The following is a 16,994-nucleotide window of genomic DNA, read 5'->3' as shown; positions in this document are numbered from 1 at the left end:
GGCCACACGCGCTCTTTAAATGCGAACTTGGGCCTTTGACTGGCTGACACCTCATCAGTGGGGCCCTACGGGGGCCACTGTCAGGGGGCTTTCTGAGTTGTCGGGGAACCGAATGCTCGGGGGTCACTGTTCACCTCCCCGAGCTCTCTCTCCCGAGAATGCCCTTTCTTGATCCTCGGGGGTACTGTTCACCTCCCTGAGCACTCTCTCCCGGGCACACTTGTACAGACCTTCGGGGGACCGAGTGCTCAGGAGCCGCTGCTCGCAGCCCCGAGCACTCTCTCCCGGAACTTCCTTCGATGGATCCTCGGGGTACTTGGGTGCCCAGGGGGCCACCACTCGCGACCCCAGGCACACTTCTCCCGATACTTAGCTTTCCTGATCGTCGGGAGACTCGGATACTCGGGGGTCACCGTATACCTCCACGAGCACTTTCTTCCCGGCACTTAAACTTCGCAGATCATCGGAAAACTTAGGTACTCGAGGACCATTGACTATGGCCCCAAGCACCCTCTCCCGAGATTTAATCTTTTTTTTACCTCGCGGAGGAAACTCCGCAGGATGACGCCGCATGACGGATTGCTGGCCTGACCTCAAGGTTCGAGAACCCCCGGTTCCTGATTCACCGACAGCTACCACGTTATGCGAAAGAACTACAGCTCTTTCAGATGACATATATAGCTATTTATACAAATATTACCATCCAGAGTCTATTTATTTAAATATTAATGTTAAAAAATATAAAAAAAAACTAAGATAACCTAGGCTACCAGTGGGCTACAAACGGCCCAACTTTTCATCTATGGAGGCCCATCAAAGCCCATTTGTAAGATTCAGCTCGCTAACTGTGCATATCCTTTGCATCAGCTTTTAATGGGCCCATCAGGAAGCCCACGAAAGCCCATTCGTAACGAATAGGCCCAAATAAGGATATACCAGGTTTTAATGGGCCGGTAATGGGCGCACTAGAACCCCAAAAACCATTCATGAATAACATGCCCATTTAAGCCTAATCCTACAGTGGCCCTGTGTCACCCATGATAGACTCGTTTGTTTGCCAAACTGCCTATTAAAAACCAACTTATAGAGCTTTCATTCAATGTGCAAAGCTAATGGCTAACAGCAGAACCTACAGGGCTATGTGACGGGCGGAACTTAATCGATCTGTTACGTCCAATCATGGCGATGCTACTTGTCGAGTTAGCCAAACGGAAAAAAGAAAAAACTCAAACATGGGTCAACCCGGCACCCGCGCCTCGACCGTCCTATCCTACGCTTTCTGTTCTTCCATTACGGTTCAACACTATAGAGTATTTACAAGGCGTCAATACAGGGTCGACATGTCAGGGCCCCCGATACAGACATTCTCAAATATGCACGTGGTTCGTTTGTAATAAAGCAGCCGCGCGTCAATGTGACAGGATACGGCGTATGCCCTGCTTGGATGATCCACCCGGCTTCAAGTAAGGCACGACGTACTTCTTCATGTCGCTTCTGGAGATGCGGAGGTGACCTCCTGGCACAGACACGAATTTAACACGCCCAGCCTCGTCCAGAGTCTTCAAGCCAATCCAGTCTTCGGTATACAGCTTTGTCTACATACACACGAAAGGCATTTTCTTAGTATCAGTCACAAAATGAGACCACAAGAAAATCACAATAAAGAATAATACACGCCAGTTTATGTGCCAGTATGAGTTAACCAAAGGCGACACCGTGGCGTTGTCCCTCGTTTGGGGCAAAAGATCAATGCAAGCAAGCTGTTTGGACGACATACTGTAAGGAAGAAGAATTACCTCTTGAGGAGGCAGCACTGGGTTAAAGGCGCCGGCAGGGTAATAACCAAACCATGCTGTTTCCCGAGGTATTAGGACTGCATCGTCCTCAAACTGTAGCAGTATAAAAGGGTGATGATATATCGACCTTCAGATGAGAATCTCAAAATATGGAATACAGAAGACAAGAAAAAATGACACAGTGCATATGTTAGCTGTGTCTATTTTGTTAAATTACGCATCATGCTCAGTGGTTCGATGATTATGTAAAAGGTAAGGTAAGCGTGAGATAATGCTATTAAAATTTTCGTATACATGTAAATAAGTATTTCATGAGACATGCATTGCTCCCGGCTATGCAATGAATAATTAATTTACCATAGTACGTGTAAAACACATCATATGAGATATGAACCATAAAAGGACGGCTTAAATGAACCAATATTTGTTCAGATTAGTAACGACATGTTATGTTGCACATGGCTTTTGCATATTGCATATGTTTTGGTTTCAATGAACCTATCTTAAGTTTGTTTATTTTCGTCTCAAGGCTAAGGCTAACAGGAAAAAAAATTAGTTATGTTTTTCTCTGTTCACTGCATTAGCTGAAGTCTAGGCTGTGAAGCGCTAATTAGGTGCGTACTATGCTATGATATGTACACTCAGAAAGTGTGAAGATAGCAAACATTGGACAAGTTGAACTTACCATGATCAATACTAAGTTTTCCAAGCTGCTGAATCTTTCTTTATAGGTAACATTTCTTTGACTTGGTATCTCATTGTTAAGCTTTGGAAGAAATCTGCACCCCTTCAAATAATCTTCCATATCCTAAAGAACAAAGGAAGAACTCAACTGATCACTATAATTTATGCATGTAAATAAAAATAGCTACAATCATGCCAGTATACAGGTTGGACTCGAACTCTAGAGCACTAACTATATCATGAAAAGCCATGCATATCAGCAAGAATTATTGGTCACAATGTGAGAGATGACAACCAAGAATGAAAACAAATGTGAGAAAAGAATTGTTACAAGGAATGGAAGTTAAAACATAGAAGAGTACTCACAGTGGGTATCTTTACGTAACCACTAGGGGCAAGATGTGCCTGTAATTTCACAACCCTCAGTTCATTTAATGTACATAAAAGGCTGTGTAATGTCTAGTCATGATAGCTGCAGTATTAATCGTGACATTGCAGCACAATATATACAAACCTGCACATAGTCTGAATATATCTCCAATTTAATCAGATCATCAATAAGAATACAAAGAATCCCAGACTGCAAAGAAAGAAGAACAAGTTTAGTAGCATAAGCATAAGAATGTGCAAAGCAATATGACTACAATGAGCGTTGGTGTTCCAAATTCAGCTCAGTGTAGTTTTCCAGAAGCTGCATTATTAACATTAACTAGAAAATATTGTTAGAATAAACCACGTCATGTTCGTGCATGGCGTGCGTGCGTGTGTGTGTCAGGTTGAGTCGTCGATGGCGCGCGTGTTCGAGCTCGCGTTGGAGGCATCGGCATGACGCAGCGCAGGCGCGGGAGCACGGCTCACGGTCTGTTCGAGCGACCGAGTCGTGTGGAGGAGCGAGCGCTGGCAGGAGAAGTCTGACCGGTTCATGCGGATCGTGCGCGTCCATCACGCACGCGAGTTCGTGGCTCTTGCATGAGCTAAGGCCGTGCGTTCGTGCGCAGAGAAGGCCGGGTCGTGACTTAAGTTGCTGGGCTATATTAGCCAATGTAATGCGTCAGCTAGGTGTTCCGAGTTGTGTGTTGTCTAATACAAGCCAAGATACAGACGTTTGGCGCCGCGGCGTTCGTCTTCTACCTCCGTCCGGCGAGAGCTAGAGTGACTCGTTTTCAACAAGTGGTATCAGAGCCAGGTTAGGTAGAGGAGAGGGAGCTGAAGATGACGACGCCGAAGAAGGTCGGCGACTCGAGCTCCGGCAACCCCGGCGATGGCGCACCATGTACGGTCGTGGTGGAGCGCGTCATCGGCGGCACGGCAGAGATCCCGAAGCTGACGAAGACAAACTATCACGAGTGGGCGCTCGAGATGCGGGTCAACTTGGAGGGCATGGAGCTCTGGGATGCCGTGGAGGCTGGCAAAGCCGAGCGCGGCAAGGATCGACGGGCGCTGGCCGTCATCCTGCGCGGATTGCCGCTGGAGATGAAGTCCGGGCTCGCCGTGAAGAAGACCGCCAAGGAGGCTTGGGCGGCGGTCAAGTCGCAGCGGATGGGAGACGCGTGTGCAGGAAGCCAAGGCGCAACATCTCCTCAAGCAATTCGAGAACGCGGCGTTCAAGGATGGCGAGGCGATCGACGACTTCGCCATGCGTCTCGACTCTCTCGCCGCGGAGCTGCGCGGGCTGGGGGAGACGATGGAGGAGGAACGCGTCGTGAAGAAGATGCTGCGCGTCGTGCCGGCGAGGTACAACCAGATCGCGTGCTCCATCGAGATGTTCGCCGACTTGAAGACCATGTCGCTGGAGGAGCTCGTCGGCAGGCTGCGCGTGGCAGAGGAGCGCTGCGGCGGCGTCGAGGCGGTCGCAGATGGCGTCGGGCATCTGCTGCTCACGGAGGAACAGTGGGAGGCGCGTCGGCGTCAACACCGCAGCAAGGAGCGCTCGAGCGAAGGCAGCGGCAAGCACTACAACGGCGAGAAGAGTGGAGGCCGTAGCGGCGGCCAGGAAGGCAGCGACGACGACGACGGGGGGAGCAGCGTCGCATTGGGCGCGAGCAGGCGTCGACGCAGCTCCGGAAAGGGCAAGTGCTTCAACTGTGGTGAGCGCAGCCACTTCTCGAGGGAATGCCCGAAGCCAAGGAAGGAGGAGGCGTTGTTTGGTGACGCCGCCGACGAGCCGACGCTCCTGTAGGGCGGGACGCGCGGCGATGTCGTGGTTTAGGGGGAGATTGTTAGAATAAACCACGTCATGTTCGTGCATGGCGTGCGTGCGTGTCAGGTTGAGTCGTCGATGGCGCGCGTGTTCGAGCTCGCGTTGGAGGCATCGGCATGACGCAGCGCAGGCGCGGGAGCACGGCTCACGGTCTGTTCGAGCGACCGAGTCGTGTGGAGGAGCGAGAGCTGGCAGGAGAAGTCTGACCAGTTCATGCGGATCGTGCGCGTCCATCACGCACGCGAGTTCGTGGCTCTTGCATGAGCTAAGGCCGTGCGTTCGTGCGCAGAGAAGGCCGGGTCGTGACTTAAGTTGCTGGGCTATATTAGCCAATGTAATGCGTCAGCTCAAGGTGTTCCGAGTTGTGTGTTGTCTAATACAAGCCAAGATACAGGCGTTTGGCGCCGCGGCGTTCGTCGCCGGCAAATCTATCTTGTCTACTGTTCATCTTCTACCTCCGTCCGGCGAGAGCTAGAGTGACTCGTTTTCAACAAATATTTTGGAAAAATTGGTTCTATACTACTGAAAGATACACACGCTTTAGACAATACAACTCAACTCGATAGGCTCACTTCAATACCACTCACTTTATTCTTGTTGTGATTGTACCAACTCAATACTCCCATCGACTGCTTTAGAACTGTTATTATGCCATTGTCATGCCTTCACCCAAAGGTCAAGCAGAGAGAGAACATACCCGCACTACTGTGAGGTGGTTTCAGTGGTATCTCACTGGCAGAGATTGCTTGGAGCTATGAATGGAGGAGAAGCACCAGATCGAGTTAAGAACGAATATTCGATAGTATTAAGATGAGGGTAGAGGAGCCGGGGTGCAGCAATTGGGACCGCATATAGAAGAGCTCTATAAGCGATCATCCTAACAAAATTGAAGACGAGTGGCATAAGAGCAAAGGAATTTCTTGCTGCAAAGATCGAGATTTTTGGTGCACACTATTTTCATTTATATGAATACTCCTGGTCTGTTTCTTTCATTTCATTTGGCCTAGGCATCAATTTGTATTGTTGTATGAATGTTGCATGTAGGAAGTAGGAACGGCTTGCAAACTCATCTCAGCTCAGTTCTAGCTCCTCCCAGGAATGGAGATGTTGTTGCAGGATGGAGTGAAGAAATGGCAAGACTGCACTTGGCGCAGTGGTTAGGGACTATACTGTTGTTAGTCTCTGACATGCCCAGAAAAGGATGGCATCGTCTTCTAGACCGGCCAATGAGAGGAAATCGACAAAGATGATGGCAAGATTGTTCAAATGGTATATATAATTCACAAAATAAAAAGTAAATTGAGCTGTTCAAATTGAGTGGCACAAAACTAACTTTAATAAAAAATACATCAAGTGCATCCCATAATAATTTCAGAAGTATGCACATTTGCATGCACAAACAGAAGCAAAGGCAGTCTCGAAAGCCCTCACAAGAATTTACAAATTGATAGATTATGTTAGTTTGTTTAAAACAAGGCAACCACTCCTAATTTAAGTTGATGGTCCAAGTTAACAGAGAAAGTAACTTCTCTGCAGGTCAATTTTATCCCGCATTTGCATATGTAACTCCGGGAATCAATCTTATGGGCTTATCAAACATCTGGAGTGGCACTAAATAGAACTAGGGGCAATTTGCTAGGTAGCATCTGTGTCATCCTCACACCGATGTTATTTTCCAATATGAGCACTTTTACAATGGTATCCACCTAATTTTGCCATAGAACTACTAATGGCTACGCTTACCCATTCTAGCAGTCCACTGCTATGACTTATTGCCAGTCATGCAGCAGGAAGGCCAACCCACACAAAACAAACATGGTGGCAAACACATAAAAAAGGTAATGGGGAGGTACCCACACATATTTCAAGATGTGTGACATATTTCATCTGGTAAAATATTAGCAACATGCTTTTGGTTTATAAATACTTCTTTTGATTTCATCAAGAACTTATTCCATCAAATCCACCCATGAAATGCCCATTAGTATAGTATTTGATTGACAGGTGTACAGTCACTAGGAGCAAACTAAGTGAACAACCAATGCATGAACTCCTCGTTCAATGTACAAAGTGCTAAAACATCTATCTTGGACCAGAGTGAGTAGTGTTTTGTGTATTGCATTATGAGAAGCCTATCAATAGCAACCTATCAAGCAGCAAGTGCTGGTTTTTATTATTAATACATTGGTTATTAAATTTTAAGCATACATGCCACGCATAATATACATGGGAAAACCTCACTAGTCAATATCTGATGGTATTGCAAACTGCGTTCACTATTGTTGGAACGCTGGTTTAAAAAGAAGGATAAATTGGGAAGAATGGAGTAAGCTTACACCGCAAAGAGGCACTGAAGCTGTACCAGCATGAGGACCACCAATTGAGATGAAATTCTTGACCTATCCCAAAAAGGAGGTTAAAACAACTAGAACATATAGAACAAGAAAGGGTTTAATCATCATTCAGAATAATAAGAACAATAGTGTTATGAAAGAGGTCCGGCAAAGAATGCTTGTAGCATACATATTCTAGTGAAACACATTAACAGATTAGCAAGTTAGCTCAGTGATTGCGAAATAACAGGAAGCTAAACAATTCAGCTCACCGGTGGTCCATGGTCACAGTACTCAATTACAGCCCGACCAATTAAGTTTCCCTACAAAAAGTAATATATGGGACAGGATCAGAAATTCTTCAATTCCCAATCAGCAGTAATAACCTCAGAATCTAGTGAGATTGCTTAACAGCACTCGGTGAAACTTCCTGCTAAACCAACAAGCCAAATTTCAGAAGCACATTCCAAAATTAGATGTACTACAGCGGTCCAACGGTAGAACATACATATGGGTTGCCCAATAGTTATAAGCAGTTCACAGGCAGCATTACCACAAGTCAGTTTGAGGCCTGCAACATATATCTAGGATTTTGAGCAATATGATGCGATGGAAACTTGCAATATCTAGTAATGCTTCTTATTTATCATCTAAATTTCATAGCTTTTTGCTAACCAATACAGTGAATGAATTGGCATTACCAAAAACAGAATTAAAAATAAGGACACAGCAGCAGCACAAAGGAATATCAAGAATAGATAATAACATTTAAAGTTATCGCCATGTTTCACAAATAGCACAGCAGCATGAACGCACCTGAGACAGGCCGATTATGTTGTAACCTTTGCTGAGCTCTTTCATTTTCTTGACCTGGAAAACAAATTCCAGCAATGATACAGAACCTTGATGACTCAGGGTACAATTTAGAAAAGCAGAAGATGCCACATCACCTTCTTGCAAACTGTATTTGCCTGCAGATGAATGTATGATATCAAAAACTTTTACGGGGAAAAACTATTCAATTACAACGTTGAGTAAGAACCAACCTGCTCTTGAAGTGGCATTAACCAAGAGTCCCATGCTCCTCTTCCAATTTCACTGAGGAACACATATAATTTCCATTAGTATAGTCAAGTATAAGCACAGCATAAGGTTTTTTTTTTTTAAATAAGACTTATAGAATGCCCATCGCAAGCTTTCTTTTAGGAAATATGAGATATTAATTTCGTAGTAAGATCACTTGATATTAATGGCAAAGCAAGCTAAATGCCGGCAATAGATCAGATGTAGATATCAAGCCAAAAATAGAAATGTAGGATTTTCCAAAAATTTCTAACCACGGTAGTGGTGTCTTATTTGTTACTCCATATTTATATCATGTGTTTGAGAAAACAGAGTTGACACATGGAATTTCCTAGCCTTCTACAAAATTAATCAGCCATGAACGCATGACCTATCACTAAAACCATGTCCAACTTTTTGTGTGAAAGTACCATATTACTATTACTATTACTATTACACATACCATTTTTATTTATATATCCTCTTTGTTTTTTTGAAGCATTTTGGGTCTCATCTCTAGCCTATCACAACATGCTTGGGACTAAACAGCTTTGTTGTTGTTATTGTTATTGTTGTTGTGCTGAATTTAAACGAATACATGGCTACCAGGATCTGCCAACCTAGTTTAGAACAGCCTAAGAGCTATCTATTGTGGGGACTCTACTAGTCGAAGGGGTGATTGAATTGCCATTCCACTAAGACTGTATCATAGCATTATATTTATCTAATCTTCTTAAGTACTATGAAGAAAATAATCACCAGCAGCAGCAAGGACGACCATACCATCCACTACTTTATGACTCTCTTCAAGTTGATTTATTTACTAGATTGTTTTTTCATGGTTTTGGATTTCCATAGCCAAGTCAAAAATTGCAACAAGTATTTGATCTGCAATGTGACATTAAGCCGTATAAGTGTAATACAAATGTGATATTTTGTTGTGTGTGTCAGACATGTTTTGGTGGTCAAAGCTACAAATGAACAACACCATAAAAATCGTAAGATACTCAAACAACAGTGCAGATGCACATCCCAAACGTGTCTAGAGAACAGGTTATGATAAAGTTTCCAAAACATTGAACAATACAATATTACTAACAACTAAGCATTGCTTCAATAGAACACTGGAATATAATCCTTAGCAGTACACGAATCTACAGTTCTAGGAGCAAAGTTTAAATTACATGGTTATATGTTACCCCAAACACTCGTGATGAAATTTCTGAGGAAAATAACAAAAGGAACCACACAAGATATCATCACATAACAATCTTCAAAGAGATTCCCTGGCATATGTGCAGCACAACAGTTTATTAATTTTAAATTGTAAAAGCTGTAACAAATGTGCAGCTCATCTATTCCATATTCCCTGAAGGGGCTGATATACAAGAGAGTGTACATATGCAAAAAGACCCCTATACAAGAGCCAAAAGCAACTAAGGGTTATACATCTAACACCCCCCCCCCCCTCAAACTCACAGTGGGTCAACCACACTGAGTTTGGAAAGAAAATAACTATGTTGTGCCCTTGTTTGTGCCTTCGTAAGGAAGTCAGCTAACTAGAGCTCGGAAGGCACATATTGAAGAGCCACAACCTGATCCTGCACCTACGATCTCATGTAAGAAGCATCAACACCGATATGCTTGGTGAACTCATACTTCACTGGGTCTCGAGCAATATTGATCGCACCAGTGCTATCAGACGAAAAAGGCGTGGGTGTTGTAACCGACACACCAAAATCCGCAAGGAGCCACCAGAGCCAGGTGACCTCAAAGGTCAACGTCGTCATAGCCCGCAATTTAGCCTCGGCACTCAAACAGGAAACTGCTATCTGTTTCTTGGTCTTCCAGGCAATTAGGGAGGATCCAAGGAAAACACAATAGGCGGAGAGAGAGAGAGCGACAATTAGAGTGATCACTAGCCTAGGTCGCATCGGAATACGCCTGGAGTTGGAGGGAACTGGAGCAAGAAAAGAAAAGACGGTGAGAAATGGTGCCACGAAGAAAGCACAGAACACAGAGGAGGTGTGTGTAGTGGAGCTGAGAGGGAGTAGACACAATCTGGCTGAGGATGTGAACAGAGTGAGAAATGTCCGGACGAGTGATCCTAAGCTAGACAAGACTCCCAACAAGATGATGATAACGAGTGGGATCGACGAGAGGCACACCATCAGTGGAGTGGAGATGAACACCAAGCTCCATGGGTGTATCAATCATGCAATGATCGGTGAAAGCGGCTCGAGCAAGAAGATCCTGAATATACTTCTCTTGCGAGAGATAGGTGTCGTCAAGCGTGGCAGAGAACTCAATCAGAAGGAAGTACCGAAGAGGACCCAAATCAAACATCAAGAACTTGTCACTGAGGCGCTTCTTCACAAAGTCAACAAATTGAGAATCATCACCGGGTGATAATAATGTCATCAACAAAAAGAAGCGTGCGACCACGAGAGGAAGTGTGAACAAAGAGCGCAAGGTCATGGTCATTGGGCTGAAAGCCAGCGTCAGTGACAACCGAAGAAGAATGCTCAAACCAGGCCCGAGGAGCCTGCTTGAGGCCATAAAGAGAGCGACGTAAATGACACAACATGTCATCAGGGACAGTACTCTGGGTGGCTGCATGTAGACCTCACGCAACTCGCCATTAAGAAAGGCATTCTTGGCGTTTAGTTGAGAGATGGACCACTGACGAACAGAGGCAACAACCAGAAGAGTCCGAATAGTGGTCATATGAGCAACTGGAGCAAAAGTCTCATCATAATCATAACCATGCTCCTGCTGAAAACCACGAGCCACAAGACGAGCCTTGTAGCGCTTAAGAGAGTCATCAGAGCGAGTCATGACCTTATAGACCCACTTACAAGTGATAGGAGTGACATGGGCTGGCAGAAGAACAAGATCCCAAGTGCCAGTACGCTCCAAAGAATCAATCTCCTCAGCCATAGGCCCATAGCCTGCTACCACTCCTGGTGGACAGTAGCCTCTCGGTAGGTCGTGGGCTCAACAAGAGCAACAGTTGTGAAGCCAAGGCGCTCAGGTGGTCGAATAGTATGATGATCACGGAGATCATACCAAGGTGGAGACTCCGGAGTAGGTCCTAGAAGAGACGGAGAGGAGTCAGGTGAAGGAAGATGGCATGATCGACGAGTGTAGTAGTGAGTGATCTCACGAGGAGGAAGCTCCGAAGGAGGTGGGAAGCAACCAGAGGTGGAGTGGAAGGTGGTGGTGAGCATGGAGATGATGGTGGTTGTGGAGCTAGGATGAGAGCTGACTATGTGGAACATGATGGTAGTGGACGAGGCGAGGATGGCAGCGGAAAATACGGATTAGGAAGAATAAGGAAAGAGAGAGAGTCAGCTGTGGTAGTTGGAGTACTGGTGGAAGAATGAGGATAGGAGGAACATGATTCATCAAATGTGACATCCCGAGAAATTCTCATTTGACGAGCAATAGGGTCATAGCAGCGAAAACCTTGTGCTCCAAACTGTATCCAAGAAAAACACATTGAACGGATTGAGCAGTCACCTTGGTGCGCTCACGAGGAGGAAGAAGAACATAGCCTACACACCCAAAGCACCAAAGGTGACCGTACACGGGAAGCTTGCTAAAGAGACGCTCATAGGGAGTACAGCCATGAAGAACAGAGGATGACTGCCTGTTAATGAGGAAGAAAGCCGTAGAAATAGCCTCAACCTAGAGTGAGGTGAAAGATTAAAGGAGATTAGAAGAGCACGAGCAGTCTCAAGAATGTGATGATGCTTGCGCTCAACAACACCGTTCTGAGTATGGGCACCAGGACAGGAAAACTGAGCAAGAGTTCCCTGATCAACTAGATAACGACTATGCGCATCTGAAATGTACTCACTAGCAAAGTCAGCACGAAAAGCTCATTTGGAAGAGTCAAATTGAGTGCAAATCATAGAGGCAAACTATTGGTAATTGGAAAGGAACTGACCACGAGAAGACAAGGTAAATCCAAGTAAATCTCAAGTAATCATCTATAAAGATTAGATAATAGGAGTGACCCTCTTTCAAAACGAAGGGAGCACGCCCCCAAACATCAGAGTGGACAAGATCAAAGGGAGTTGCAACTGTTTACCAAACTTGCAACCCATACAATAAAGAGCAGCGTCACCAGAGAGGACCTAAGACACCACTACCCACCAAAGTGGAAAGCCTAGAACCAGAGAGATGGCCTAGACGGCAATGCCACTGCGCAAAAGTGGTAGTAGAGGAAGCAACTGACAAGGAGGCAGGAGAACTGGATGACTAGCTGTCCGAAGTGGCTGAAGGAAGGCATAGCAAATCAAGCTCCCAAAGGCACTGAGAGTCATGACACCTAGGACCAGTCCCCACCAGAAGCCCAGTACGAAGATCCTAAACACAACAAGAGTCAGCCTCAAGAATGATACGACATCTATGATCAGTGATCTGACCGGCGAACAAAGGGTGCATTGTGAGTTTAGGAACATGAGATAGTAGGGACATAAAAGGAGGAAGTAGATAGTGCCCCGTCCTGCAACCGGAAGGGAGGTGCCATTTGCTGTTTGAACTATGAGTAGTGAACTAGGTGGCGACACAGAAGATAGATGAGTCAAATCCAGAGTGATATGAAAGGAGGCACCGGAATCAAGAAACCATGGGGATGATATACTTGGGTGGGAAGGAGTGGAACCAAAAGGCTAAGCAGTAGTCCCAAGTGCTGAGGTAGAAGCTGCAGTAGTGAGGCGGAGAAACAGCGCAAGGAGCTCCTGCTCTGCAGCAGACACAAAACAAGAACCCGACTGACTAGATTCACCTCCTGGGCTTTGAGAGAACCGTCTGTTGCGTCGTATCTTCTTCTGTGTTTTTTCACATTGTTTCGTGAAACACACCTGAGCAGTGTGCCCAGGCTTGTCACAGTAGTCGCAGAAGACACCAGAAGGAGCCCTCGCCACCACCAAGGAGGGTTGTGGCGTCGAAGGAGGAGGAGGCACCTGGGGAGGTGTGAGAGCCAAAGAAGGGGCTCGAGCGACCAGGACAGAGGTGAAATGTTGAGCCAGGCTCACACCCCACTCTCAAAGATGTGTCTCCTCAGTCCGCAGCTCAGGCATCGCCTCATCAAGCGATGGGCGCAGATAGCGCGTCAGCAGCTGTGATCTGACAGTCTCAAACTCAGGGTGAAGCCGAGAGAGGAACTCGTGAAGATGAAGAGTCGCCCTTTGACTCCGATGATGGTCACAGCACCTGCAGGTGCCAGCAGTACAGAACTCTGCACCCAAATTGTCTAGGCGCTGCCAAACTGTTGACATCTAACGGTGGAACTCCTCCACAGTGGAGTCTAGTTGTGAAAGCGACTAAGCTTCCGTCACAACAGCAATGTACAACGCCTCGTTGCAAATCTCGTAGCTACGACGAAGGTGAGCCCACATCAGCTATGTAGTGTTGAGTCCCTTGAGTGACATCGAGAGATCGACCTCCATGCTCGTAAACAAGATGGCTTTGGCACAGGCCTCCTCACGCAACCAGGTCACGTAGACAACAAGATCTGACTGGTAAGTCTCCATCTCAGCCTCGAAAGCATCAATCAGAGGAGTCTTGGCATCATCATCAGCATCTGGCGGGTAAGTGGGTGGAGTCGAAAGAGCGGGACAAGGCAAACATGCCAACTCGCTGGTGAGGTAGCCCCACAGCTGCTGACCAGCCATGTGGATCTTCATGTGAAACACGAACTCCCCCCAGTTGATGCCATTGAAAAAAACAGGGCATCGCGGAACAGGAATGGCACCCATCCTCCCAGAAGGACACCATGAAGAAGTTTTTTTTTTGTTCTTGCCCCTTTCGACCTCTCAATTAGCAAGCAGGGGCCAGGAAAGTGGCGGGGGCTAGGCCTGGTCGAGTCTGGCAGCGGCGCGACAAATCCGGCCGAGGGGAAGCTGGATCGGGCGGCATAGCAGGTGGTGGTGCACCGACTGGAACAGCAGCACAACGGGGGAGCCAAAGCTCAGGGCAACGGCGGCGGAGGCGGTCGGGGAGAAGCTCGAGGACGGCCTTGATGTGGTGCGACGGTGGCGGCGAGGACCGAGGCGACGACGGCCGAGTTGAAGACGGCTGGAGTGGCGGCGGGGCGAGCGTCAAGCAAGCGCGCACACGAGATTCCGCATGGCAACGCGCGCGGTCGAGACGGCACGGAGGAAGATGGAGATAAGCAGGGGAGGGAGGGAAAGGGAGATGGAGCTGCGTGGTTGCCGGCCGGTGGAGAATCACCAGCATCTAGCCGGCGGCACGACGACGGTGGCCATGGATCAAGAGTAAACTCTAAGGCTTTGTTACCATGTAACAAATGTGCAGCTCATCTATTCCATATGCCCTAAAGGGGCTAGTATACAAGATATTGTACATATACAAAAAGACCCCTATACAAGAGCCAAAAGCGACTAAGGGTTATACATCTAACGAAAGCAAAGTCAAACTAAAAAATATATTTATTTGTTAGCAGTTAGCACTGATGCGCATGACAAATTACAAGGAAAAATAACAGATTGTTGCGAAAAATAACAAATAATCCACAAACGCACGCCAGCATATTAAATTTTACTCCTTTTTTATCTATCCAAGGAAATCCAATTATATCTATATTGGGAACATATATTTATTGGACTTCACATGGAAAATAAACAAATAATCAATATATATACCAGAAACCAGAACATTACCTCACAATAGATTTCACCCTACATGCCCTGGCAATTTTTACTTGAACAGGCAAACAAATCCTTGTTCTTCACTCTTCACAAGCAAGCGACACCACAAGTCCACAACTAAAAAAAATCTCCAAAGCACAATACCAGCAAGCGCTTATGTTCCCTGACACCATTTACTCCTCTCTAATCACACAACAGACGAATCAACAAGCCCAACGCATAGGTTGCCTACACCCCGATATACCCCTACTTAATTGACATAATTTGATACGCATACGAAGTTTACGAACAACACAGCACCCACGCACGAGAGAGAGGCTGTTACATGCAGTAGCCTTTGGAGCTGGACCACTCCCCAAGCAACTCGGTGAAGGACGCCAACCCGTCGTTCCCGCATTCGTCTCCGATCCCTGCATGCGCTCGAGCACAACCAACAACCTCACACGAATCAGGAATCGAACAATTCATTCCAAGCACCACCAGTACCCGAATCGGGACCAGTACCCGAATCGGGACGAGGGACGCGAAACCCTAACCGTGCAGGACGATGAAAGGCACGGCGGAGGCCACCGGCGCGAGCGCCGCGGATGCGGCGAGCAGGAGGAGGACGACGAGCACGCAGGCGTCGCGCGGCGCGGCCATCAGCGTCGCCGCGGCGGATAGGGGGGGGGGGGGCAGGGCTTCGCCTCCGCCTCCCTCCGCGTGCGAGCACTGATGAGAAGACAGGAGGCGGAGCGGAAGAGGAAGGGGAAGGGGTGAGGCGGTTCGATACAGTTGTCTCGTGGGCCCGCACGACAGAGGTGCTGGTAGACGATTGCTGTGGTAGTTGGCGACTTGGCTTGTTTTTGCGTTGACGGCTGAGTGCAAGGCTGATGGCACATGGCTATGGCACTTACTAAACACAGACTGACACACGGGACCCACTTTTTGTCACGCACACACATATGAACATGTCACTATAATACGCCTATTACCACTAAAAATATTTACATATATATAAATCGTAGACACAGAATTTGAATTCTGATAGATAAAATCGTGATATCACATTTCCACTATCACACCGAGAGATGATTACATGACCCACTTTATGTACGAGTCTTCCACTTAGATCATCGACTCATCAACCACATTGCTTGGAAGAGATGGAGGCAGTCTCTTGGCTCTTGCTTTGTCCATTCTCATAGGTTGTGCTGGATTTAATCATGCTAAATTGCTAGTGAAGGAACCTGTTGCCCACAAGCATCATCTGTGCAACAGTCATGTGGAAGTAGAGTAGGCTATAATGCATAGAGACAACTCCATTCTAGTTGAAGGGACCAGCTTGGAGAATTTGGTGTTGCTCTGGATGTCAGAATCTAATAAGCTAATCGCAAGGGCAGAAAAGGAAGAGCATTTGAGCAAGCAAACCGTAAACTCAAATAGGTGGATCTGCATTTGCACTCAGGCATTCAATAGCCATTCTATATCCAATGCACTATGCAGTTTGGCGAAAGCAACACTCCAGTCCACTGAGGGAATGTTCGGACTGCAGGAATTTCGCATGAAAATGAAATAGTTCAATTCCCACAGGGTTAAGACTTAGTAACAACATGACGTAACATCTATATCTACAGAGAAAATGAATTAGAGGCTATCTCTGGGAGGGACCAATAATTCAATATATTGTCATTAGAAGGCACAACATCATACTTGTTTGAAACTGATAGCATATATGCCACACTTTTGCTATTGAATTGTAGGTACTTTTTATCAAACGAGAAAAGGATCTGGTCAATGCCCTTTAGTTGGTCTAAGCACATGCAATTTACTTTTGCCTAATCGTAGGTGATTTGAATGTCATAGGGTTAAACACACTACCCATCACTTCATCTATTTATACTCAATTCGTTAAACCGAGTGATTGAATGCTAGAACAATTACAAAATGGACTTGGAGAAACAAGAGCAGAAGAAGGAGAGACTACCAGAGGATCCAAATGTGCAATTTTGTCTCCAATCACTGAAACTGTGATGCTTTCAGGTGACAAACTGTTGCAAAACGAACAATATGAGTACACTGCAGGATTCTAACCTAATCTGGCCTGTCGGTTTTCCCATCCTGGAATATGCTTCCACATCGTTAGCCAAAAAATTATTTTCTGTTCATAAAAAATAATATGCTTTCACATCAGATGCTTGCAAACATATAAGTACAACTGTCCCCAATCAAATGCCTGAGGCCTCTCGTCGCCTACAGC

The 16,994-nt window shown here is 46.3% G+C and overlaps 1 protein-coding gene across 2 annotated transcripts; it reads right to left on the bottom strand.

The window, feature by feature from the left end:
• Window positions 1-1,069: 1,069 nt before the first annotated feature.
• Window positions 1,070-16,864, bottom strand: LOC133907670 (uncharacterized). Of its 2 annotated transcripts, XM_062349738.1 has the most exons (12): window positions 15,292-15,529; window positions 15,081-15,165; window positions 8,060-8,111; window positions 7,964-7,984; window positions 7,830-7,883; window positions 7,286-7,336; window positions 7,017-7,079; window positions 2,995-3,060; window positions 2,847-2,885; window positions 2,482-2,604; window positions 1,797-1,889; window positions 1,070-1,595 (listed from the first exon to the last, which is right to left on the bottom strand). In XM_062349738.1, the coding sequence occupies exons 1-12, from the start codon at window positions 15,395-15,397 to the stop codon at window positions 1,410-1,412; spliced, it is 939 nt and encodes a 312-aa protein (XP_062205722.1). In that variant the 5' UTR covers window positions 15,398-15,529; the 3' UTR covers window positions 1,070-1,409. The 2 variants fall into 2 exon arrangements, with proteins under 2 accessions (XP_062205722.1, XP_062205723.1); XM_062349739.1 differs by lacking the exons at window positions 15,081-15,165; window positions 15,292-15,529 and adding an exon at window positions 16,722-16,864.
• Window positions 16,865-16,994: the final 130 nt, after the last annotated feature.

This window comes from Phragmites australis, chromosome 24 (genome assembly GCF_958298935.1).
Source record: "Phragmites australis chromosome 24, lpPhrAust1.1, whole genome shotgun sequence".
Lineage (NCBI taxonomy): Eukaryota > Viridiplantae > Streptophyta > Magnoliopsida > Poales > Poaceae > Phragmites > Phragmites australis.
Note: the sequence above shows the minus strand (reverse complement) of the source record. Positions and strands in the feature narration are given on the sequence as shown.

Excerpts from the sequence above, each read along its gene's own strand:
- LOC133907670 (XM_062349738.1), bottom strand. The coding sequence starts at position 15,397 with ATGGCCGCGCCGCGCGACGCCTGCGTGCTCGTCGTCCTCCTCCTGCTC. Across the intron at positions 7,080-7,285 it reads ACTGTGACCATGGACCACCG|GTCAAGAATTTCATCTCAAT; the intron begins GTGAGCTGAATT and ends TTTTTGGGATAG. Across the intron at positions 3,061-7,016 it reads CTTCAGTGCCTCTTTGCGGT|TCTGGGATTCTTTGTATTCT; the intron begins GTAAGCTTACTC and ends CTTTCTTTGCAG.